Here is a 24661-nt window from a genome sequence, read left to right on the forward strand (position 1 = left end):
CTGAGGGCCCACAGGTATAAGGCTGTGGGCTGTGCTGTGAGAATGGGTTTGGAAAGGATTATGTCTTACACATCTGGGATCTGGGATTTCCCTACCATGATCCCCCACACCCTTTTTGGTGCAGAAAGACCCATGTGAACCCCCATAGTCCCGGCAAGGCCAATGAATGGGAGGCCTTTGGAAAAAGAGGGACCCTTTGGCAAAGCAGAGAACTCTTCAGCCAAGAGCATCAGCACCCCCTTTAATCGTCCAGGTTAAAGCAGACCCTCTGAGTTAGGAGCTGTTTCCTAGGGTTAGGGATCATTTGAGGCCCCCAAATGAGGCAAGAACCATCACCAGCTCCTGGGAATCCACAGGGAGTATTTGTGAGCACCTGGGGTGAGGCCAGCTCCCTGCACCACAGTCCCCGCTTTGCCACTAGCCTCGTACCCAGCCTGAGCGCCCTCTGTGAGTTCCTGGGAACTCGCCTTCTCTGCATCTAAATCTGACCTTTCCCTGACCCTTGTCCAAGCCCACAGAAGCCCCGGGCAAGCCACCCTGTCCAGAACCCCAGCCTGGGAGTCCTTGAATTTTAATCATGTGATCCTTCAATCAGCCAAAGAGTTTGGTTTCACTGGGTGCCTGGTCCAGACGCAAGAGATGCTCACCCACGTGTGTGTACGTGTTTTCTGTCACTCACAGCGCATGCAGCTTTCAGATCCCAACACAGTCGCCATCATTCAGACTCAGGGCCTTTCAGCACAATCCCAGTATTCACACATGCACACGCACACGCACACGCACACGCACACGCACACGCACACCATGCAGACAGGTAACCCCCCAGTCTCAGCAAACAACTCTCTACCTTGACACATGGCATCAATATCATGGAGACTCGCCAGGATTCCTCCCAGTCAGCACACCAGCACGATTATCAACACACAGTCACACTCAGACACACGCCATCTTTCTGAAACGACCATTCTCTCTCCTTTGATGCTCAGAGAAACCGCCTGCCCCCTCTCACCACCTCTGCACCAAGGCCAGCCCAGGGGCCATGTGGTGCCTTCTGCTGGCCACCCGGCCCACCATCACTCACAGGCCCAGGATGTCCATCTGCCCACTTCTGCTTAACCGGTTGCTAGGCACCATTGTGCCAATCCTGGGCACCGATTGGCTGCCCCTCCCCCCTCCAGAGGCGGCCTTTAGGACAGGGGGGTTCTCAGAAAGGGATATGTCATTGCAACTAAAATAAGTACCTCGGTAGGCACTGATCCCCACTCAGCCACCCGTGTAGGCCGACAGTTGGCTTTGTCTTACATCCAGGCTGGGCTGCCCTGTCACCCCACAAATCCCCCTTGGCCACTTAGGGACCAGGGAGAGAGACCACCAAGGAGCCCTTAGCCCACCATCCATACCTTGAACTTCTCTCCCCCCAGGATCAATTCCTGTCCCAGGTGAGTGAATCCCTCTTCCACTCGGGCCCCCCTGCTTCCCGTCTTAACCTCCCACAGCCCTCTCCCCTGCCCCACCAAGATGGCCGGCCCTGTCCCTCCTCCGAGCCAGCCCCACAGCACCCTCAGCCACGCAGCGCTCAGTCACCACACTGGCCTTTTGTGTTTGGTTGGTTGGCTTTGTTAAGGTTTGGTTTGTGGGCGAGGCAGGGGGTCGGGGCTGCACTTTCACTTCTCTTCCAAGTCACGCCTCTTCCAGCTGTCCAGAATGTACTTGAGAAGGAGGCCCAGCTTCCGGCGGGTGGACAGCGGGGCTTCCTCACCTCCTCCCTCCCCAGCCCCACACTTCTCCACGCCGCTGTCGCCAGCCGCCTCCAAGCTGACCTCAGGCTGGGACTCCTCCTCCTCCTCCAGGGCCTTGATGCGCACCCGCTGGGCGTCCTCAGCCATCTCGTTGAGGCAGCCCTGGAGCATGGTGTAGACGGTGCCGAAGCTGATGCCGCCGGCCACCAGCGTCCCGAACACGGGGATGCCCTTCTCAAAGGCCCGGGCCACCCGCATGGCGCCATCGGACGACTGCGAGTAGAGCCGCAGGACGGTCTCGGGTGAGACCTCGTTGGCCAGCGGGGAGCGGATGACGGAGCGCAGGTCGCCTGCCTGTTTGCCCACCTGCTCGGCCAGCTTGGCCAGCGAGTCTTCGTCCAGGCCAAAGCTGCGGTGGTAGCCGCGCAGCGAGCGGATGAGCAGGGCGTCGTCGTAGGCGGCCGCCAGCCCCGGCACGGGCAGGGCCTGGATGACGCCCGACACCAGGGCCGTCTTGAGCACCTGCTCCTGGAGCATGTCCTTCTTCCTCTGCAGGGCCTCCAGCGAGATGTCGGGCAGCGACAGCAGGCCTGCGTGGCGCCGGTGGGCCGGCAGGTCGTGCTCCCAGGTGGACAGGAGCAGCGGGAAGTCGTAGCGGACCGGCCAGAGGTTGGACACGAGGAAGATGCGGGGGTCGGTCACCCCGGCCGCGCGCAGCCGCTCGGCGCAGTGGTCGCGGATCTCCTGGAGGACCATGGACTCGCTGAAGCCCGAGGGCCGCTGGCTGCGGGTGGCCGCCAGGTCCTCGTCCACCTTGGTGCGCACGAAGTAGAACTTCTTGCCCTGGCGCAGGATCTCGGAGGCCAGGCGGGTCTCCACGGCCCCGCAGCGGCGAGGGGAGACCAGCAGGAAGAAGTCGTAGCGGCCGAAGTCCACCTGCTTCAGGTACTTGTCAGCGGGGCAGCCGGGACAGCCGGCCCCGGGCAGGTCCCACAGGGTCACGTCAGGAAACTGCGGGTGCGGGTAGGATGAGGGTTGCATCGTGGTCTCCACGACGCCGGTGAGCGCCGCGCCGGGGTCCTCAGCCCCCAGGCCACGGAGGGCGTTGATGAGGGACGACTTGCCGGCGCCCGACTCGCCTGTGACACCCACCTCCAGGCGGGTGCTCTCCGAGGAGGCCAGCAGCTCCCGGAGGCGGGAGGCGGCCTGCGGGATGTCGCCGGACTCGAAGGCGGTGCGCAGGGCCTCCAGCTCTTCTTTGGCCATGAGGATGGTGGTCTCCTCCTCCCCGGGGCACTTGGAAGTGGCCATGGTGACCAGTGGTTCAGAGGGCGCCGGGATGGGAGAGGCACAGACCAGAGGTCGTTGGTGTCTGGGGGAGAAGGGAGCCTTTTCGCCTTCTGGGCCTTGTGCAGGGCAGGGAGAGAGAGACGGAGGGTGTGAAGGGTGTCTCTCTGGCACGCCACGGCCCTTTCCTTCCCAAACTCCCGGGGGACATTTTGGAAAGGAACCGGGGGCCTTGGAGCCCAGCAGGCCAAGCTTCACATCCCATCTCTGCCTCTAACTTGCTGTGCGCCCTGGGGCAAAATGAGGCACCTCTCTGACCCTGTTTGCTTCTCTGGGTCCCGGGCACAATGACTGGCCTGCCTCCTGAGGCGCTGAGGAGTCTTGGGGTAACCCAGGAAGGGGAGAGTTTTGTGGGCCACTGTGACCTGCGCAGTCACATGAGGCCCCACACTTAGGAGGCCCAGCTCTTGGCCTAATGCTTATCTGCTGGCACGGATTGAAAGTCTTAATACCGTTTGAACTAGGAGCCCTGCCTTTTTCTTTCGTGCTGGGCCTGTAAATTACGTAGCCAGGCCTGCCAAGGAGAGGGCTTAAGCCCGGCTCCTGTGCCAAACAAGGACAGTGGCTCCGCCGTCACTGCAAGCAGCGCAGAGTGAGGGCGAAGCACCCCCACACCCGGGGTCGGATCCTGGCTCTGCCGCGGACTCCTGAGTGATTTGGGGCAAGTTCCTTAACTCTGCCTCCCTTTTCTCATCTGTAGGACGCCACCTCCTCGGGTTGTTGAGAATCCCACGAGTTAGTCATACAAAGCATTTAAAGTGGCGCCTGGCACAGAGCAGGTGGTCTGTGTTAGCGGCAGCAGCAGCGTTGTTATTGTCATTATTAATATTTCTAGCTGCGGGGCCTTGAGCGAGTCCCTGCCCTCTCTGAGCCTCAGCTGCTGTATCCGCACCGATGAAGGGACCCTGCCTGCCTCGAGGAGCTGCTGTGATGCTTCTGAGCCCCGGGTGCCTATCTCTAGGCTAACAGTGAGGACAGCTTTGGGTTCAGCTGGTGGGAGAAGCCCAGACACCGGGATCCCCCTCATTGGACACCCAGCCCTGCCGTGGCTGGCCTTGCCAGGCCAAGTCCCCCCGCGCCCTGGAGCCCTCACATGGCCTCTCAGATCCCATCCTCCTCACCTGGGAGCTTCCCTGGCCCTCCCTCTTCCCAGTCACACTGTCTTCTGGTCCATCGCCTCTAAGATACACTTCCTCACTGACTAAGACTCTTCAGAGAACCTTGGGAGAGACAACCACATTCCGGGTCACTGTCCCCATCAGACGGAGAGGGACTGAGGCTCAGACCAGACAAGCGATGTCTCTGCTCAGAGCCACCACCAGGCCTCACACCCAGGTCCCTGGCTCCTTGCCCCTCTGAAGAGCGGCTCTGCCTCCGGCAGCCATCTTTGCCCTCCCCCCGCCCTCCCCCCACCTCTTGTCTCCTTGGCTGCCCCTGTCCCCACCTCCATCCCCTGACCCACAGAAATGTGTCCTTATTGCATTGTTCCCCCAGGTCTGACCCCCATCCCAGGTCGGGCCATTTTATGCACCCTAGGTCCACTTCCTCCCTCGCCCTGCCCCCTCCCCCATCTCAGGGTGTGGAGCCTGGGACGGCCAGCAGCAAGGGGCAGACAGACCCAGGGCCCCGGGGTGGTGCTGGGGCCCAGGGAGCTGGGGTTGGGAGGGGAAGCCGCACCCACAGGCCCCAGCGAGAGAACTGCCCTCAGGACGCTCACCTGCCCTGTAGGCTCTCCTTCTCCCCTCACTCTCCCCACTGGTGGGTCTCCTCCCCTGTTAGCCCAAGCTCAGGCCCAGTTGCTAGGACCCATAATAGCAAGCAGCAGCTTATTGGTCAACCAGCCCTTGTGCAATAATGTGACAGTGATGTCAGGGGGAGGGGTCCCACCATGGGGCAGGGACCCCACCCCCCAGCTACGCATGCGGCCAACAGTCAGTCACACTGGGCCCTGGCCCCCATGAGGGACCCAGAGAGAGATCTTTCTAACACCAAGATTTGTTCAAGACCTGTCCGTGGTCTCCATCATGCCCAGGACAAAGTCCCAGTGTCTGAGGGCCTGGCCCTGCTCAGCACCCTGCCCTCTGTCTCTCCTCCATCAGGGACTCTGTTCCTGAAACAAATCGTTCCTTTTCCCTTCTCCGAACCATCTATTCACCCGCCCTCCTGTGGGGAGGGAGGTGATTTAGCTTAGCCAGCACTGCTGGGATGACAGGAAGCGCAGCGGAGAGGCCAGCTCAGAAACCCCCATGTGGTCACTGCAGCAACCCTGCCTAGTCCTGGCCAGACTCGTGGCCCATGGTGTCAGCAAGGCAGCATCCATGCCCCAGTTCAGCAGCTACTATCCAGGCTCCCCGACTCTGGCCTCCTTGCTCCCTGAGTTTTCACATCCTCTCTTACCTCTCTCCACCCGAGCCCCCCCCCCCGCCCCCGCCTCGGCCCCCAGCCTGTCCTTCAAGTCCCAGCTCAGCGCTGATTCTTCCCGATGCCTTTCTCCACTCCGCTCTCTCCCTCCTCTCAACACTTTAAATGGCATCAGTGAGACAAAGAGGGAGATGGGAGCAGGGAGAGATGTGAAAGAAAAGAGGGAGAGGCAAAGCGTCCCCCCCACCCCCCACCCCGAGAAAGGGGGAGGTGGGGTGGGAAGAAAGACTCCCCAAGGGAAAAAACAAGGGAGAATCAGACAGGAAGTTACAATGGACGAGAGACCACGCCAGAAAGAACCAGAGCAAAATGGCGTCAGAGGCACCAGTTGCAGAAGGAGTGGAAAGATACAGAGCCTGAGACGGGGTCAAGGCGTGGGGACCGACCTGCACAGGGAAGGAGCTGAAGGTCTAGGGACCAACAGTCAGGGACCCCAGGCCCCTGGGGGGACACCAGCTCCCCTCAACTGCAGTCTCTGTCTCCACAGCTGCTGAGCCCCACCTCGACCCTCAGTCCTTTTGTAGCCGTCTCCCCTCCTGGCCGCCTCCGCCCAGGCCAGGTGCCCCGGGGTCTCTCCTACCCCCACTTCCTGGGATGGAGTCAGAGGCACCTGCCAGTCAAAGGATTTTCCTGGTTCCAACGTTTGGTTCAGCAAAGGAGCCTCTGGAAACGACAGAGGAGAAGGCGGAGGCCCAGAAACAGAACAGAGCAGCTCGAGGCCACACCGAGGGGCGGGGAGGGTGGTCTGCGGGGCACGTGGTCCAGAATTCTTAAAGCAAGAGAGACGCCCAGACTCACTCAGACTCAAACGCAAGAGACCAGATTGAGAATCTTCTCTGACAATCCCAGGCACACAGACCCAGGCTCCTTCCCCAAATTCACAGAGACGCGCACCTGGCCCAAGAGGGAAGACCCTGCAATACAGACTCACTACAGAAAAGCAAAAGTCAGACAAACACACAGACACACAAGCCTCATAAACCGCAGACATTCGGGCAGAGACAGACCTGCAGCCCAGACTCAGCTACACGCTGACAGCACAGCCTGTGTCCTGTGAAAACCACTGTATTCATCCTGCTCCAGTGCCTGGGCCACTTCTCCCATCCTGCCCATCTGCCAAGCCTCTGCCCTCGTCATGATCCACATTTGGCACCTCCCCAGGCCGCATCCGGGGCTGGGTGCTGGGAATGCAGCAATGACCAGGACAGCCCAGGCTCTGCCCCCAGGGACCCAGAGACCAGTGGGGGAGGCAGATCCATCTCCAGACAGTGAGGACATAGCAGGCAGGACTGGAATGGGGGACCCCCGAGGACTGTGGGAGCACAAAGGAGGCATGTGGTGACCCAGCCTGGAGATCATGGACCCACTACCTTCCTCCCCCTTCTTGGAGGAGAGGGCACCTGAGCTGAGACCTGGAGTAGCCGCATGGCCTGCTACGGAGTTGCCTCCCAGGCCCACAGGTCCCCTCAGGTCTCTCAGACCCTGAGTCGAGAGAGCTCTTGTTTGCCCAATAATTTCCTCAACTATTTGGTCATTCCAGAAACATTTGTTCAGACCTGACCAGAGCCCAGGCCCTGAACTGGTCCAGAGATGTGAGTCCTACTTGCCCCTGATCTGACAGACCTCCTGGGCACAATCATCGACCGGGGCAGAGTGCCCACGTATCGCACGTGCACAGTCCAGCATGCGCCAGGCGCTGTGAGCCCATCGGATGGATGGAGTGACGCGTTTAACTGGGACACAGTTCTGCTCTTCCCCCTGTCATCCCAAGACAGACAAAAAAACCAGGAGAGGAGACTGGAGTGGAGAGGAAGGCGGAGACAAATGAGATGAACACGTTTATTCATCCATTTCTCGCAAACATGTCAAACCCTCAAATAAACGAGGCATGCGGCCTGCCGGCCGCGAGTTTGACATGCTTGTCCCACAGGTTCCCCATGTAACCAAGTCAGAGGTGCCTTTCTTGTCAGGCACCAGCGTCTCTCCCACTCCCAAGGGAAACAATGCCGCCCACAGAACTAGGCCACAACGTTTCCTTACTCACACTTCCTCAAAGAGCTCTTTGTAGACTTCGAAAATACCGATCTTTATCGTCCGTCAAATACAAAGTTGGCTGCGCTGTTCCTGAAGCCACACAGAGTGTGACTGAGGAGTCGCCTGGCCTCCGCGCTCCCCACGCTGCTCGTCCTCTGTGCCGTCGGAGCGGCCTCGGAGCGATGACAAGCCGCTCCCTTGTCGCATCCAGCAGTCGCTCACCATGACCGCTGGGCTGAGAGTGAGGCACCGTCAACCACGACTCCTCCTGACCTCAACCTTGCGAAGACGTGGGAAAGTGCTTCCGAGTGTCCACTGTGTCTGCCAGGCTGGGAGCACAGCAAGGACGGGACAGCCCTCTCTCCAGGAAGGAAGCTGAGGTAGCAGGTGCTTGCTGGGTGCCAAGGGCCTGTGGGTGGATGTTCGCCACCTGCAGTGACTCTGAGTCCTTGCCCACCCCCTGACAGAGATCCAGGGGATGCCTGACTCGGGGGGCCGGGGGCGTGGAATCATCAAAGGCTTTTTGGAGAAAGTCCATTCACTCAACACACACTTTTTGATCACCTGCTGTGTGCTAGGCCCTATGCTGGCTGAGGCTGGAGGTATAACTGGGACCAAGACAGTCCCTGTCCTCTGCCTCCTCTTCCTCCCATTTCTCCTGCCCACTCCTAACCCTCCCTGCCTCCCTGCCCTTTCCTTCAGCGTCTATTAAAAACCCTAGAGCACTTCCCTGGGGATATGTACACATTATGACCTTCACCTTCTCTCCATTCGCCATAATCCCAGGGAAACCTCAAGTTAGTCCCCAGGACTCACTCACTCACTCACTGAAATACCTATCGGCTGCCCTCTGTGCGCTGGGCACAGACAACGTGGTGAGTAAGACACGGGTGGCTCTGGTCCTATGGAGCTTATATTTTAGAAAGATAAAGATAATAAAAATAAGATAGTGTCAAGTAATGATAAGAAAAGTGAAAAACAAGAAAGCAAGAGTGAGGGGTGGGGGGATAGGTCGCCTGTAAGTATGGCCACTGACCATTTCTCCCATCTCTGTGGGAACAGGCCGCTCTCCCCGTGGAGAGGAGGAGTCTGTCCTCTCCCCTTGCGTCTGAGCTGGCCTTGTGACTGCTGCGATCAGCAGAATGTAACATCCTGGAGCTTCCAAGCCCAGGCCTTAGGGTGGCAGCTTCTACTTTCTCCTCCTCAGAGCCTCGAGCTGCCATGGAGAGGTCGCGCTACCCTGCTGGAGAGACCCCATCGAGAGGCAGGCCACATGGAGATGAGCCTGAAGCCACCTAGAACATTCCAGCGCCAGTGGCGCTCCAGCTGAATGCAGCCACAAGAGTGATCCCAGCCAACACTACCTGGGAGGAGAAGAACCATCCAGCGGAGCCCAACCAACCCACAGACTTTTGAGAAATAATAAATCCTTTTAGGCCACTCAATAGCCAAATGATTCGGGGGAGGGAGTGTATTACTTCTGAGAGAATGTTCTGGGAGGAGCCATATGAGAAGGGGACATTCTATTTGAGCAGAGAGCTGCAGGAAGTAAGGAAACAAGCCATGTGGACATGAGGGGGAAAGCAGTCCAGGCGGACGGCGTGGGAGTGCAAAGGCCCCGAGGCAGGGCCGAGCCTGTGTCTGGGAGAAGCGTGGTGGCTGGTGTGGCTGCAGCAGCGTGATGAGGGAGCGAGTTCTAGAAGGACTTATTCACCTGGTACCTGGGAGAGAACCAAAGGCCTTCTGAGGAGTGTCGTGAGAGTGGGCCAGGAGTGAGGGGGGGATCCTTCCGCACCCAGGGACACAATTTGATTACAACAGGGGCCAGGGCTGGGGCCAACAAGTGAGACACTGCCCTGGGTGCAAAATTAAAGGGGACCAGAAGCTCAGTAAATAACAGTTTAATGTAATGCTTTTTTAAAATAAAAATTAATGCAAAAATCCATGATATTTGAATGAACAAAATCTCAAAATGTTAAATAAGGACCAGTCCCATGCCCAGACCTGTTGGTGTCTGAAACCAAGGAAAAAAGTGCGCCCTGGCTTTGATGGAAACAAACTCATCCATCATATTTTTAAATGAGAGGATTTTCAGGCTTTCCAGTCCTCTTGACCAAATGATGACATTAAATAAGTTTTAATTAACTTATGCCAAAATAAAATTATAATCAATTCTGTTTGATATAAATAAAACATTTTAACTCAAAATAATGAGCTTTAATATACCCTTTAGATAATTTTTCAATGTTTTTTCAACTATTTTAGTATTCTAGAAAAAATAGGCATTATAAAAATCCATGCAGCCCTGGCCAGAACCCTGAGTTGTTGCCTGCAAAGGGCCAGGGAGACAGGACAGGGCTGTTTCCTGAAAGAAGGAGGCCGAGGGGGAGGCTGGGAAGTCAGGCTCAGCCTGGAGAGGAACAGGTGCCCCAGGCAGAGGCGCAGAGGTCGGGCTCAGGAGGAAGCACTCACCTGGCGGCGTGGCTCAGTGGTTGAGCGTCGACCTATGAACCAGGCGGTCGTGGTTTGATTCCCGGTCAGGGCACATGCCCGGGTTGCGGGCTTGATCCCCAGTGTGGGGTGTGCAGGAGGCAGCCGATCAATGATTCTCTCTCATCATTGATGTTTCTACCTCTTTCTCCCTCTCCCTTCCTGTCTGAAATCAATAAAAATATTTAAAGAAGAAGAAGGAAAAGAAGAGGAAGAAGAAGAAGCACTGAAGGCCAATCTGGCCTTACCTCTTAATGAATGAACTGCACTGGATTCCTGCAACCCAGCATCCTTCCACCGACAAGTTTAAGGACTGAAGTAATTGCACTGACTTCTGCATGGAGTCTGCAGGGGAGAAGGGATGTGCAGAGACCCTGGCCTGGGTGAGGATGACGAGAGTCGGTGTGGGGGGTGGGGGGAAGGGTGGGAAAGCTGGTCCTTGAACCCTGACTCACCATTTCTTTTTTTATATAACTTTTATTAATTTATTTTTTTAAAGAGAGAGAGACTGAGGGAGAGGGAGAGGGAGAGAGAGAAATATGATGTGAGAGCGGGCTGCCTCCTGCATGCCTCCCACTGGAGATGGTGGAGCCTGACACCCAGGCATGTGCCCTGACCCGGAATCAAACTGGCAACTTTCTCCACACACAGGATGATGCCCTGAACCACGCCGGCCAGGCCAGCTCACCATTTCTCACTTTTTTTTTTTGGTTTTCACATTTCATTGGGGGCCACAGGGGAGGGGACCTCCTCCGTGTCAGTGGGGGGGGGGGGTGAGTTTCAGAGTTTCTCCAGCCACTCCAGGCTTCGGCCCTGGGGTCCTGGGGGTGGCTGGGCACGTCGGGCATGTTCCCATCATCTCGGACGGGCACTGGGTAGGTGTAGGGTGTGACCTCGTTGATCATGATGGCGTACTTGGTGTAGGCGCTGAGGAAGGGCAGACGCAAAGAGAGGCTCCGGATGGCGCAGGACGCGCCCAGCACCGGCTCCTTGGCCCCGGGCGTCCTTGATGAAGGTGGCGATTCTCACGGCCATCCTGGTCTCGGAGGCGGCCACCATTTCTCACTTTTAATGTATGGGTCACTTTTGATCCCGGATCATTATACATTTTAGAATTCATTTAAATGTATGAAAGGGCACTATCTTCCAAGCTTTTAGAGTCTTGGGAACCTCTGAGACGCGCAGCTCAGAACAATGAGCACTCGTCATCGGGCGCCTGCTGCTGCCTCGCTCACAGCCGGAGGGAAGGGAGGAAGCAACGTGAACCCCGTGAACCCCGCAGCAGGACCTGACGGAACGCGTGCTGGCACCGCCGGGCCAGGCCATGTGAGCCTCGCCCGCAGCCATTCAGGGGGGATTAAATGACCTGGGGAGTCCCCAGAGGTGCTGCTGAGAACAGCAAGATGCAGAGAGCTGTGGCTAATATTTTAGAGGCCCCAAAACTCTATCTATATGACAGAGACATGACACAACCATGTCAACATGCTATAGCTATGGCTGATGTATTTATAATATAGTCATGACATATGCACATATACATATGCATATGTAGACATAGATGTTGATATCAATACATCTATATGGATATATCTACACATCTATATGGGATTATTTGGGAAATAACGGAAGGAGATATAGGAGGTTAACAAGCCATTCCTGGGGGGTGGGGGTGGGGGGTTGTCCCTGGGAGAGTTTATGGGGGAGAAAAGAGGAAGAGAAAAGTAAAAGGGAAAAGACTTGATTTAAAAACGTCAAAGCACGTGGGTATGTAGCAATAGAAATCCGTGTTTAGGGGAGAGGTTATCTCAGGGGAGGGGCGAGGCAGGGAGAGGGGGTCAGGGAGGGGCCCTGGGGACTCCCACTGTCCCGATGTCTCCCGTCCTTCAGTGAGCGCCGAGGCACTGCTTGGTCTTTGTTTGTTTCTGTATGTGTAAATAATGGAACTGTTTAACTTGGAAAATGTGCTCACATTTTATGCTCTTACAGAACATTAGAAATGTACAATAAAATTAAATCCTCTGCCCGAGTTCACTTCACCCCGCCCCACAGTCCCTTTCTCTCCCTGCGGACTCCAGGTCACGCCCTTAAATCCGTTTCCGCTGCAAGCATTTCCTGAGCACCTGCCTGCCCAGTGGGGGAGCACATCCTGGCCTGTCCCGGGGGCCTCCAGTCTTCCAGAAACAGCTCCTGCCTTCCCCACCCCCTCACAGAACCCAGGGAGGACATCCTCCACAGAGGCCTTCCAGGTGGCAGGTGGGGCTTTTGGGGACCCCAGGGCGCCCCTCCCAATGACGATAGGAAAGGCTGCTATTACTTGTAAGGCCTCTCCATGGTTGGTACCATCCGATTTCTATGCCCGCATCAGCTCTTCCACCAACTCTGTCGGCAGGAACCAAGTTCTTCCTCCTGGATTGTTTTCTGCCACCAGGTATTGGGGAGCTTTGTTGAACAGCCCCAGTAACTGTAAGCCCCCCCTTTCTTTCTCTCCAGCTCCCCTCCTTCCCTCTTTTCTCTCCCAGCCCTTGCAACACAGCATAAGCCACCCCCTGTATGAAACTGCTTCTATTGAACCACCTAAGATGCTTTTTCTTGTCCTAACTGATCCCTATTGACCCCCCTTTTTCTTTGCTAATAGAACCCCGTTTTGTCCAGAATCTGAGGCAGCCACGTACCTTCTGAGAGACTGGACCTCTCTCACCTCCAGGGACTGAATGCCCCCACCCCTGCCCCAGCCACCCGCACCGCCCTCTCCCTCACCCCTTCAGGTCTTTATTCAGACCTCACCTGCTGAGACCCCCACATCAGCGCACCCCTGTCCCAGCACTCCCCATCCCGCTCCCTGCACTGTTTTCTCCACAGCACTCAGTGATAAGTGCTGTTCGTTATCGTCCTGCCCCACTGACACATAACTTCCTGGGGGCAGAGAATGTTTCCCTGTGTACCCCCAGTGTCTAGAACTGCTTGATGGATAAACGGGATCAGTAGGGATTTGTCAGATGGGTGCTGAGTGAGTTGTTTCCGCTCTCCTGCTTGGACTTTCCATCACTTTCCGCTGAATGGCTCCTGGGAGCTCCCTGTTCTGACCTCGGCTCCCTCCTTTGGGTCTGATGCTGGCGCTAACGTGGCGCTGGCGCCAGGCGGAGCATTTGAGCTTATGCCCCCCTGGCTCCCAGGCGCCCTGGGGCCCCAGAGGAGAGAGTAGACCACCTCGGGGCCTGTTTGAGGCTGCAGCCACCAAAAAGGAAACCCAAACCACTCAGCTTGTGCGATGAGATTCATTCAAATCTGGCGACAGCAGGGACACTGAGCCCAGACAGAGGGGCCCGTGGTGGGGTGGAGTCGGATGCTGTAAATGCCTGGAAAGGGGGTGTACTGGGTCCTCAAGCCTCACCTGGGCTGCCCAGGACTTGGCTAGACCCTGAAGAGGGAGGCAGGGGAGGAGGGGCTGTTTCCCAGTGTCCGGGAGAAAAGACACAGACCTAGCCTGCGGGGTAGCCTGGTGTTGGGGGGGTTGGGGGTGGGGCCCTGGAGGAAGAAGGCCTAGTCTGTGACGCGCCCCCCTCTCCCCCGCCACGTGGAGGAGAATGCGCAACCATGGGGTGTCTCTAAGCTGAGGAAGAAAAGCAGCCTCGCCTGGGGGAGGAGGCCTAGCCTTGGGGAGCCCCAGTCTGAGGGAGGAGGTTCGCCCCTTGACTGTCTCACCAGCTTCTGGCCCCTGGCGAGTCCTAGTAGAGGGGAGCCGGGGTGCCACCTAGCGACGAGCGGAACAGGCGGGGGCTGCGGGCGGGGCGGGTGCTAGGCAGGCCCGGCGGGGTGCTAGGCGAGGGCCCGGGCGACCAGCGCCACCAGCGCGGGCAGGGCCAGGCGGGGGCCCGGCGCCTCCCCCGACGAGCACGTGGAGGCGATGACGGCGCGTTTGCTGGAGCTGCAGTCGGGCCGGCCGGCCAGCCGGAGGCCGGGGAGCGCCCGGAGCCCCTCCGTCCCGTCGGGGGCGCTGCACAGGTCGCGGGATCCGCAGCCCCGCACGCTCAGGTTCCTGCCGCCTGCGGAGACGGAGACGGAGACGCGGTGGGGAGGGCGTGAGGGCGCGCAGCAGGGGTGACCTGCAGGCGTCCCCTCCGGCGCCAGCCCGCATCCTCCATCCCAGGTATCAAGTGTCTCTGATGAAGCAAATTACCCTGAAGTTCCCGCCAGCCCCCCAGAGTGGCCTGTTTCGCCAGCTCAGAGCCTTGCTGAGATTTTGGGAAACAAAACTGTCACCTCAAGTAGGAAACATGGGCCTTAGCCGGTTTGGCTCAGTGGATAGAGCAGCGGCCTGCGGACTGAAGGGTCCCGGGTTCGATTCGCTCGATCCCCAGTAGGGGGCGTGCAGGAGGCAGCTGATCAATGATTCTCATCATTGATGTTTCTCTCCTTCTCACCTTCTCCCTTCCTCTCTGAAATCAATAAAAATATTTTCTTTAAAAAAAAGATTAAATTTTTAAAAAAAGGAAACATGGGAGGGAATGGCAGGCCCTCGATTCCATGCCTTTGGGAAACTCACTAGCGATGTTCTGACCCTTGAGCGGGGCCTGGCACAGCCGCTCTTCGCTGGCACTCTGCGCCTCACCTGTGCGCTCCGGGCGTTCCTTTCCTGGGCCCGATATTAATAGAAACGGACACCTGGAGGCCACTATTCACACAGCCGGCTTCGCGCCCAGCTTCCCAGGGATTTCCTATGCTTCTTCAGAGCCGTACAGTATAATAGTGTTATACTTCCATATAAGTACAAATATACAAATGTAGCCAGTTTATTGAGGACTTGATGGGAGATAGGAAAGTGAAATGGTCTTATTTTACCCACAAAAAACACCTCACCACCATCGTGGGTTATTTTTCAGTCCTTATCTTCTAGGGATGTGGATGGAAATCCTCCTGGTTGAAGTGATAAGATACCTGAGTTTGTGTTCAAAGTAATACAGGATGCAACGGGACTGGCCACGAATGCATAATTTCTGGAGTTGGGTGGCGAGTACCGGGGGGTTTACTGAACTGTTCCCTCGTATTTATCTTTGAACTTCTCCATAACACGAAGGCTAAAAAGAAATGTCAGCCTCGCAGCCTGGTCGGTCTTTGTCCATTTTGCCCTGAGCTAGAATGTACTTCCTCAAAGAGCCGTGTTTGGGAGGCATTGTCCCACACCCACCCTCACGCCCAGCCACCCACTCACATCTCAGTCATACGCAGCTTCCCTGATGTCCCCAGAGGCCCACACACAATCCACACAAACACACCTGTGCACCCGTCCACGGGCGTGTCACCCCTGCCCAGGAAGCACATGCACACACAGGCACACACATAACACTGTGCTTACAGACCCAGGCTCCTCGCACACCCGGTCCCTGAGCAATGTTGATGGAAGGCCTGTCCGCTTCACGGAAGTCTTTCCCACACATAGCAGTCACGACCGCTGACGTTGAATCGCGTCAGTTCCGAGAGGCACATCCCCCCTTAAACCCACACATTTCAACATTTCTGAGTAGAGCTGACTTCCTGTCTCCCCACCCATATCATCTTAGATACGCCGAAATGCCATATATCACACTTGCTATGGCCTAGAATGATGCTGTTCAACACAGTAGCCACTGGCCACATGTGGCTGTTGAGCACTTGAGATGTGGCTGGTTTGAACTGAGCGGTGCGGTGAATGTACAGTCCACACCCGATTACAAAGGCTCGGTGGGAAAGAATGCATGTAAGGCTTATCGCGTTTACCATTTCCTGTATCGGTGGCATGTTGGATATACTGGGCTAGAAAGAATACATTACTAGCCCCGGCCCGTTAGAGGCTAGTTGATAGAGGGTCTTGATTCCCAGTCAAGGGCACGTACCTCAGTTGCAGGTTCGATTCCTGGCCCCAGTCGGGGCGTGTGCGGGAGGCAACCAGTTGATGTGTCCCTCTCACATCGATGTCTCTCTCTCTCTCTCTCTGTCTCCCCCTCCTCCCTTCCTTCCACTCTCTCTCTAAAGATCAATGGAAAAAATATCTTGGGGTAAAGATCATAGATAGATAGATGGATAGATACACTGAGTGGCCAGATTATTATGATCTCTGAATGCATAATAATCTGGCCACTCAGTATATATATATTAGAGGCCTGGTACATGAATTTGTGCATGGGTGGGTTCCAGCCAGCCTGGCCAGGGAGAGGGGACATGGGCGGTTGGCTGACCTGCCTGCTGGTTGAACTGCTGGTCAAGGGGACAATTTGCATATTAGCCTTTTATTATATAGGATATACACTGAGTGGCCAGATTATTATGCGTTCAAAGATCATAATAATCTGGCCACTCAGTACACACACACACACACACACACACACACACACACACACATGTATTTACATATATATATATATATATATATTACTTTAATCTGTTACTTTGTACTTTTTAAATGCGGCTACTAGAAAAGTTTAAATTATACATGTGGCTCACATTATATTTCTTTTGGGCAACAGCCATCTAGAAGTTGTATGAATTATCTTACCGGATTTTCACAACAGTCTTATGAATCAGGGACTACAATTACCCCCTTTCTCAGATGGGAAATTGAGGCACAGAGAGGCAGAGTCACCTGCCCAAGACTGCCCAGCTCATCAGTGGTAGATTTGGGGTTTGACCCCAGGCAGCCTGGCCCCAGAGTCCTGCTTTATGCCCTCTGCTTTCCTGCCTCTCTCATGGACTCGCTTCTTCCTCACAAAACCCTGTGAGGTGTGTTTCCAGTACTCCCATTTACCAGAAGAGAAAACTGAGGTTCCATGAAATGAAGCCACTTATCTTTGGTCACATAGTGTAAATGACAGAGGTGGGCCCCAAACTCAGGCACGCCTCACGCCAAAGCAGTGAGCTCACGCTCACTCACGCACATGTGCTCACACCAGACACACACGTTACCTTCTTCAGACACCAGGTCCAGCTGGACACACGTGGTCTCCCCACGGGGACACTGCACGTACAAGGAGGAATTGCAGCGCCCCAGATGGCTGTCAGCACATGTGGGACACAGGAACTTGCTCAGGGTGCGTGAGGCGGGCAGCGTTGCTGTACGGAGGAGGGTGGTGGTCAGCCGGGCGGACTCAGGACCTCCCAGGGCCCGCCGTGCATGCATGGGCTCTACCACAGGGAACCACTGTCCTGGGCTTGCCCACGGAGCAGGGTCGGCGCCTTAGGGCAGCCTGGTTGGGGCAAGGGGGTTACGTGATGCCCCGCCCACCCGCCTTCTTCAACCCAGGACAGACTCCTCCAGGCACCCCCCGCTCAGCCCCCCATCTGACCACTTCCTGGTGGCAGCCCACCTGGAGGAGTGGGCTCCTGGCAGCTGCCTTGGCAGCAGGTGGTGTTGACCCAGAAGCCAAAACCGATGCTGTAGGTCAGGGCAGAGATGGGGTGGTCAAATTTGCAGTCCTCGGAGGCCACGCAGGAACCATTTCTCCAGGAGACAGAGTCACCGCCCTCTAAGGCTGGAGAGATTTGGAAGCGGAGAACCATCACAAGCCGCCAAGCCCCTAGGGTGTCATTGCTGCCATTCATTCTGCCTGAGATCACCCCTGATACACACAGACCCTGTCATTGTTCATCAAGACCCACTTCGGAGAGCCTTCCTCCCCGCCTCCTCCCCGTAGGGTTCCAGTGCGCAAGTGGCCCTGGATCTGCGGTGTCTCAGCAGCCTGTCTGTGAGCACCCCATCCCCTTAGCCAGAGCCTTCTCAGGGACCCCATGCCCCGCCTGGTCCGCCACACTATCCCCATCGATACTGTTGGCATTCCTGTTTATACTACTTCTGTGTCTCTTGAAATTTATACCAAAGAAAGACTGGTTTCTAGTTCAACTCCTCTTCCCTTAACAGGAAGGTCCGGTTTTTCCTTTACGGGGCAGATGGACAGGCGACGCAGGGGCTCCCTGCCCAGGATGTTGCAGTAGATTTCAAGATGGCCACACTGTCTCCCATCCCACACGCTTTTTTTGCAACGTGACCTTACCCCTGCTGCATCAAGAGGTGCAATCTCTTTCCTCATTCCTTAACCCTGAGCTGGCCTCATGACTGCTTCTGACCAACAGACTGTGGCGGTTCTGGGCTAATCTTAAGAAGCAGCCGGTAGCCCTGGCCGGTGTGGTTGGAGCATCAGCCCACTCCCAAGTTTGATTCCTGGTCCAGGGCACATGCCTGAGTTACAGGTTCAATACCTGGCCCCGGATGGGGCGTGTTCAAGGAGGCAAACAATTGATGTGTCTCTCTCACACTGATATATATATATATATATATATATATATATATATATATATATATATCCCCCTCCCTCCCTCCCTTCCCTCTCCTTCTCTCCTTCCCTCTCTTCCACTCTTTCTAAAAATCAATGGAAAAAATACCCTTGGGTGAGGATTAAAAAATGAAATAAAATAAATTGAAGATGCTGATTTTTACTTCTTCCTTCTTGGAAGCCAGACACCATACTGAAAGGAAGCTCAACGAGGCTACAGACTGATGGGGGCCACGTGGAGAGAGGCTGGTGAGAGGTGGAAGGTGAGAGGCTGACGTGAACGCTCCAGCCCCAGTTGAGCTCCCAGCTGAATGCACGTATGTGACTCAGCCGTCACTCCCTGGAGCAGAGCTGCCCAGCTGAGCCTGGGCAGCCCACAGAATGCTGGGAAATAATAAACCATTGTTTTACGCCATGAAGTTTTGTTTTTTTTAATTGTGGTAAAAAAAAATGCACATAATATAAAATGTACAGTCTTAACCACTTTAAGTGTACAGTTTAGCAGTGTTAACTGCATTAATATTGTGAAACAGATCTCTAGAACGACTTCATTTGGCAAAACTAAAACGCTTTACCCATCAAATAGCAACGCCCCATTTCCCTTCCCCCACCCCCCCCCGCAGGATCTACTTTCTGTTTCCATGATTTGACTCGTCTAGATCCTCATATAAGTGAAATCATATAGTATTTGCCCTTTTATAGTATATATATATATATATATATATATATATATATATATATAAAAAAGTCACTACTTTGTTGTTTCTTTCCTTTTTTTTTGTGCCAAAACCGAGGACTGAACTATTTTTCTATTACATTTGGCACACAGCATTATATTCGTTTCCGATGTACAACATGGTGCTGAGACATTCATATGCCGTACAAGACGATCACCTCAGTGAGGCTAGTACCCAGCTGGCACCGTACATAGTCATTAGTGTTAGTGACCATACTCCCTGGCTGCACTGCACATCCCCACAACTATTTTAATAACTGGCGACTGGTATTCTTAATCCCGTCACCTTTTCACCCAGCCCCCAGCCTCCCTCCTACCTGACAACCACCAATTTGTTCTCTGTGTCTACGACTTTGTTTCTGTTTTGTGCGTCGAGCCCCTGTGTTAGGAGTTGATTTATTAATCAGCAATTAATAGCCAAACAAATGTGGCATCACAGATTTTAACTCACATCCTCCCCTCTCACCTTCCACCTCTCACCAGCCTCTGTCCTCCACGGGCAGGAAAGGCTGCTGTGACAGTAAAGGCAGCAGGCCCGGGAGGGCAAGGAGAGGCCTTGCTGTGCCCCAGGCCGCGCTCTGCCTCCCCTTCCCCGGGACGCTCACCCAGGATGCCCGCCGTCTGGAGGCAGTAGTTCCTCTCTGCCGGGCAGGAGAAAGGGTGGCAGTGGTCGCTGTCTGAGCAGGTGAAACAGGTGGTGGCCTTAGCCTTGCTGTGGGTCGAAGTTGCTCGGGAACCTGGGGAGAGAGGAAGATGAGCTGCTGGAGGACGTGTGTGCGTGCGCGCACATTTCCAGGCACCTCGGAATGTGCATGTGATTGTGCAATTACACCGTGTGTGTGCACTTCTGCCATGATGCCGTTTGTGTGCAGCAGCATGCAGGCCTGTCTCTCTGTGCACGTGTGGCTGTGTGTGCCTATGTTGAACTCTGTGTGTCTGTGGGAGGATGGGGGTGTTTGGGTGTGCGTCTCCATGGGCCCCTGTGGGTGGGAGCAGGTGTGTATGTGTATACCTGTGTGAAGAGAGCACGTTTTTATGTGCATGTGTGTAAGGCTGGGTGTGTGTGTGTGTGTGTGTGTGTCTGTGTTTCCAGCAAGGCGTGGGGTGCTTGGATCTATACGCTGGCGCAGACATGAACGTTTGTGGATGTTAGTTAGCCTGTTTCAGTGTATCTGTGGATATTTTGTGCTTTTATTTTATTTTTTTAATGCTTTTATTGATTTCAGAGGGGAAGGGAGAAGGACAGAGAGAAACATCAATGATGAGAAAAAATCATTGATCGGATGCCTCCTGCACGCCCCCTACTGGGGATGGAGCCCGCAACCCAGGCACATGCCCTGACCTGAATCGAACCCAGGACCTTTCAGTCCGTAGGCCCACGCTCTATCCACTGAGCCACATCGGCTAGGGCTATTTTGTGCTTTTATATATTTGCATGTGTCTTTCCCAGTCCACATGTATGGGTCTGGATCTGACAGCCGATGTGAACTGCATATGCAAAAGTCCCATGGCCCGCGTTCAAGTGAGCAATCCTATCTTCCCCTTTTCCTTTCCATATCGTAAATTTTGAGCTCACGAATTTACCTCCCCCCACCCCCCGCCATTGTGATCAGTAATTTAATTCACTGCTGGGTTTTGAAAAGTAAAACTTCACCCTAGCCGGTTTGGCTCAGTGGGTAGAGCGTCGGCCTGCGGACTGAGGGGTCCCAGGTTCGATTCTGGTCAAGGGCATGTACCTTGGTTGTGGGCACATCCCCTGGGGGGCAGTGTGCAGGAGGCTGCTGATCGATGTTTCTCTCTCATCGATGTTTCTAACTCTCTATCCTTCTCCCTTCCTCTCTGTAAAAAATCAATAAAATATATTTTTAAAAAAAGAAAGAAAGACAAGCGAAACTCCTAGCAGCTGGGAATCTGAGGAAGCGAAAGTAAGAATGTTCCCTTTTTGTCCTCAGATTCAGCAGAGAGATCGTCTGCCCCACAGAGCTGTCCTTGCCCTGTGGTTTCCAGCAAAAGCATCTCCTGCGCCCGGCCCTGAAGAAATGCTGCCCCGCCCAAGTCTGGAAAGTTCCTTCCTCTGCCGTTCTGTTCAGATGCCTCCCTTAGAGAGCTATGGCCCTGTGAGCACTACCTCAGGGACATCTCTTTTCCGGAAGACAAAAATCACCGCCAGTGTCTCCGCTAAGCCAAAGGGAGCCTGTTGGCAAACGTCTTCTTTCACGGGCAGGAATGTGAAAACAGGAAGGAAGACGCCCCAGATGCCTTCTTTAGATCTCTCACCGCACTTACAGGACAGGACGTTCCTCGTTAGACATGAGTGCTCCTCCCTAGACCTGTTCTGAGTACCAGGATATAAATGTGGGTGTTTGAGGATGTGTGGCTATGTGTCAGTGGGATTTCCTGCTTCTGGGTATGTCAGGTGGTGTGTGCGTGCGTGCGTGTGTGCGTGCGTGTGTGTGTGTGTGCGTGTGTGTGTGTGTGTGCGTGTGTGTGCGTGTGTGTGTGTGTGTGCGTGCGTGCGTGTGTGCGTGCGTGTGTGTGTGCGTGCGTGCGTGCGTGTGCGTGTGTGTGTGCGTGTGTGTGTGTGCGCGTGTGTGTGTGCGTGTGTGCGTGTGTGCGTGCGTGTGCGTGCGCGTGTGTGTGTGTGCACATATGAGTAATTACACTCCCTGGGAACATTATAGTAGGAGGGAGGGGATACCCTGGGAACATACAGGATTGGGAAGGACAAGTGGGGTCCAGGGAGGGCAGAGAGGGTAGGGTCTCCAGAAGTCAAGGTTCAAAGCACCTGGCTGGGTGGGAGGAGCCTCAGAGTCGCATTCAGGCGGGGTGGTGAGATGAAACCCAAATGCTTCGGGGCCCAGGGTGCTGTTCACTTGCAGGTTGCACAGCGCTGGTGTGGCACAGCCCTTGAGCACTGCGGGCCCCCCTGCAGAAACAGAGGGAAGCGTCAGGGGGACTCAGAGCCTGAGCCTCCCACCTTGATGTCTGTCTCTCTGTCTCTCCTGACAGTTCTGCAGGATTCGTTTTCAAACATCCCTGGCCACTTCCTACAGCCTCCTGGTGCTTGCTCTTTCTTGCGATTCTAACTTTGTTTCTTCGTACCCATCACCTATAGTTCTGTTCTGGAGCTGGTCACTACGACGGTGGGTTCCCCGTGGGCCTCCCTGTGCTGTCCACTGCTTCTGCTTCGCTCGTGGTGGCTCGCTTCCTCGTGCCTTTCGTGAGCTCTGATTGTGAGCTCACATTGGGTTGGTGTTGATCTGTGGAAGCCCTGGCGGCTTTTCTCCGGAGAGGACTTTCTTTGGCTTATTCTGAGAGCTGGGAAGTGCTACCAACCTGGGGTCATTCCAGCCCCCTTCCAAGGTCCCTGGCATATAGGGGACCCTAAGGGTCAGCTCCCCAACTGCAGTGCTAGCCTAAGAGCTCGGCACCCAGAGCAGACGTCTCCTCTCAGTTCCACTTCTGCTCACCGCATAAGGAAGTGTATTGTCTGTAAAGCGTTTAGAAACCATAATGAAGCCGACTAAAAGTCAATCTGCTTGTGATTATCACCATATACCGGCATTTCTAAACAATGGCAGTGATAAAATACTCCTCCCAAGCCACTCCTGCTCCCGCTGTCCCCTCCGCTCCCCCAGTATGCCACTGTGTGTAGCAAGAAGGCCCTTCGAAGGATCTGGTCCACTATGCTGTCAGGCGTAGGAAGGAGCCCCGGCCACTTCTATCTGTCACTTCGTCGGCTTCACAGTTAGTGTATCCTCTGGTCAGTCTAGCCTTTTGCTCCAAAAGCCCCTGCTCCAACCATTTGCAAAAAGTGGGGATTTTAAAATACCTCCGCGCCCTGACCAGTGTGGCTCAGTGGATAGAGCGCCGGCCTGGGGACTCAAGGGACCCAGGTCCGATTCCCGTCAAGGGCATGTACCTTGGTTGCCGGCACATACTCAGTGGGGGGTGTGCAGGAGGCAGCTGGTTGATGTTTCTCTCTCATTGATGTTTCTAGCTCTCTCTCCCTCTCCCTTCCTCTCTGTAGAAAACCAATAAAATATATTAAATAAATAAATAAAATACCTCCGCAAATTCTTTGAAACATCAAGAGGTGAGGACCTGCCCTAGCCAGGTTGGCTCAGTGGATAGAGCGTCGGCCTGCGGACTCAGGGGTCCCAGGTTCGATTCCGGTCAAGGGCATGTACCTTGGTTGCGGGCACATCCCTAGTGGGGGGTGTGCAGGAGGCAGCTGATTGATGTTTCTCTCTCATCGATGTTTCTAACTCTCTCTCCCTCTCCCTTCCTCTCTGTAAAAATAAATAAAATATTTATTAAAAAAAAAAAGAGGTGAGGACCTATGCCTCCTCCTCTTAAACCAGATGGACCTTTGTGACCGGTTCAGCCAGTAAACCCCGATAGAAGGGACCTGGTGTGACTTCCAGAGCGAGGCTGTCAAAGACCGTGCAGCTGCCACTTTGTTGCTGGAAGCCTTCAGCCGTGATGTCAGGAAGCCCAAGCGAGCCAAGGTGGGGAGACCACACGGAAAGGCCCCCCGTCCTGCAGCTGCCCTCCAGCCACCTTCTGACTGCAACCACGTGAGAGGCCCAGAACTGTCCAGCTGAGCCCTTCATGAGTCCCCAGCCCACGGAAACCATACGTGTTCAGAATATGGCGGTGGTTGTGTTTAAGCCACTGCATTGGCAAAGGATTTGCTCATTAGCAGTAAGTAACCAGCACACGCATGCAAATGGACCTCAGCCCTTCTTTGCACGGGCAGGAGGAAGGCCCGCCATGCAATGACCTCCTGAAGGGAGCCCTTACCTTGCTTCCATGTGCCTGTGAGGGTGACACACACAGTCTGGTGTCCGGTGCAGTTCATGACCAAGAGGGAGTCACACGGGGCTGACTTACTCCCAGAGCAGTAGTGACACTTCACCCCGTTGGGCGGGGCCGCCTCTGGTGGGAGTGGGGATGGTCGGGGTGGGATGGGGGCTCAGGAACACGCCCGCCACCCTCTGTTCTTGCTGCCTCCACTACATTTTCCTCCAAAGTGGGGTCAGCTGACCTCAGCCATCTCCTTCCGGCCCCTGAGGACTTATTCCGAGGAACAGCGCCCAGAGCCGTGGGCGGGGCTGGCCCCACACCGTTCACTGGTCCGAAATGAGACTTCGTGCTGGACCCTAAGGCCCTTTGGTTCATTCCACAAACATTTCTTGAGTGCCTACCTGTACCAGGCCTGCTCTGGAGACACAGCACTCCCCTTCCCTTAAAGACCTCCAATTCCAAAAGGGATTAAAGAGTGACCCTGTTATTTCTGGTTTTAAGGTCTGGTGGTATTCTGCAAAAGAGTGGATGGGGCTGTGGCTTCAGCTTCTCCACCAGCTGACTAATTTTGAGAGCTTTCTTAGAGATCTGAGACATTTAAGAGGAAGCTGTTGGAGCATATTTTTCATGAGTCAGAACTAAGTCACGAGGCATTTTAATGTGGCTTTATATTGAAATATTGGCCAGTACAGGAAAGGAGACTAAAAAAGACCCATAACTATGAACAGCGCTGGCTACCACACGGCCACTGTCCATGAGTGGCCGTTGAGCATGTGAAAGGTGGC

The 24661-nt window shown here is 55.1% G+C and overlaps 2 protein-coding genes and 1 pseudogene across 3 annotated transcripts; all 3 read right to left on the reverse strand.

Annotated features, from left to right (window-relative positions):
* Window positions 1-1664: 1664 nt before the first annotated feature.
* LOC308235824 (interferon-inducible GTPase 5) lies at window positions 1665-3050 on the reverse strand (the record flags this gene model as incomplete). Its single annotated transcript, XM_080644976.1, has 1 exon — window positions 1665-3050. The coding sequence occupies one exon, from the start codon at window positions 3048-3050 to the stop codon at window positions 1665-1667; it is 1386 nt and encodes a 461-aa protein (XP_080501102.1).
* A 7761-nt stretch (window positions 3051-10811) lies between these two features.
* On the reverse strand, window positions 10812-11066 carry LOC308235793 (NADH dehydrogenase [ubiquinone] 1 alpha subcomplex subunit 3-like; annotated as a pseudogene). The gene has a single exon. The product of its transcript is annotated as an NADH dehydrogenase [ubiquinone] 1 alpha subcomplex subunit 3-like (transcript).
* A 2227-nt stretch (window positions 11067-13293) lies between these two features.
* Window positions 13294-24362, reverse strand: LOC308235866 (uncharacterized protein). Its single transcript, XM_080645044.1, has 6 exons — window positions 23874-24362; window positions 21853-21993; window positions 19673-19804; window positions 17369-17533; window positions 16968-17114; window positions 13294-14074 (listed from the first exon to the last, which is right to left on the reverse strand). The coding sequence occupies exons 1-6, from the start codon at window positions 23929-23931 to the stop codon at window positions 13848-13850; spliced, it is 870 nt and encodes a 289-aa protein (XP_080501170.1). The 5' UTR covers window positions 23932-24362; the 3' UTR covers window positions 13294-13847.
* Window positions 24363-24661: the final 299 nt, after the last annotated feature.

The sequence above is a fragment of the Plecotus auritus genome (assembly GCF_963455305.1).
Source record: "Plecotus auritus genome assembly, chromosome: 10".
NCBI classification, from domain to species: domain Eukaryota; kingdom Metazoa; phylum Chordata; class Mammalia; order Chiroptera; family Vespertilionidae; genus Plecotus; species Plecotus auritus.

Coding starts and splice junctions, on each gene's coding strand:
- LOC308235866 (XM_080645044.1), bottom strand. CDS start 23,931: ATGAACTGCACCGGACACCAGACTGTGTGTGTCACCCTCACAGGCACA. Junction 17,115..17,368: donor CCAGGAGCCCACTCCTCCAG/GTGGGCTGCCAC, acceptor TCCTCCGTACAG/CAACGCTGCCCGCCTCACGC. Junction 14,075..16,967: donor GGACCTGGTGTCTGAAGAAG/GTAACGTGTGTG, acceptor CCGTCTCCGCAG/GCGGCAGGAACCTGAGCGTG.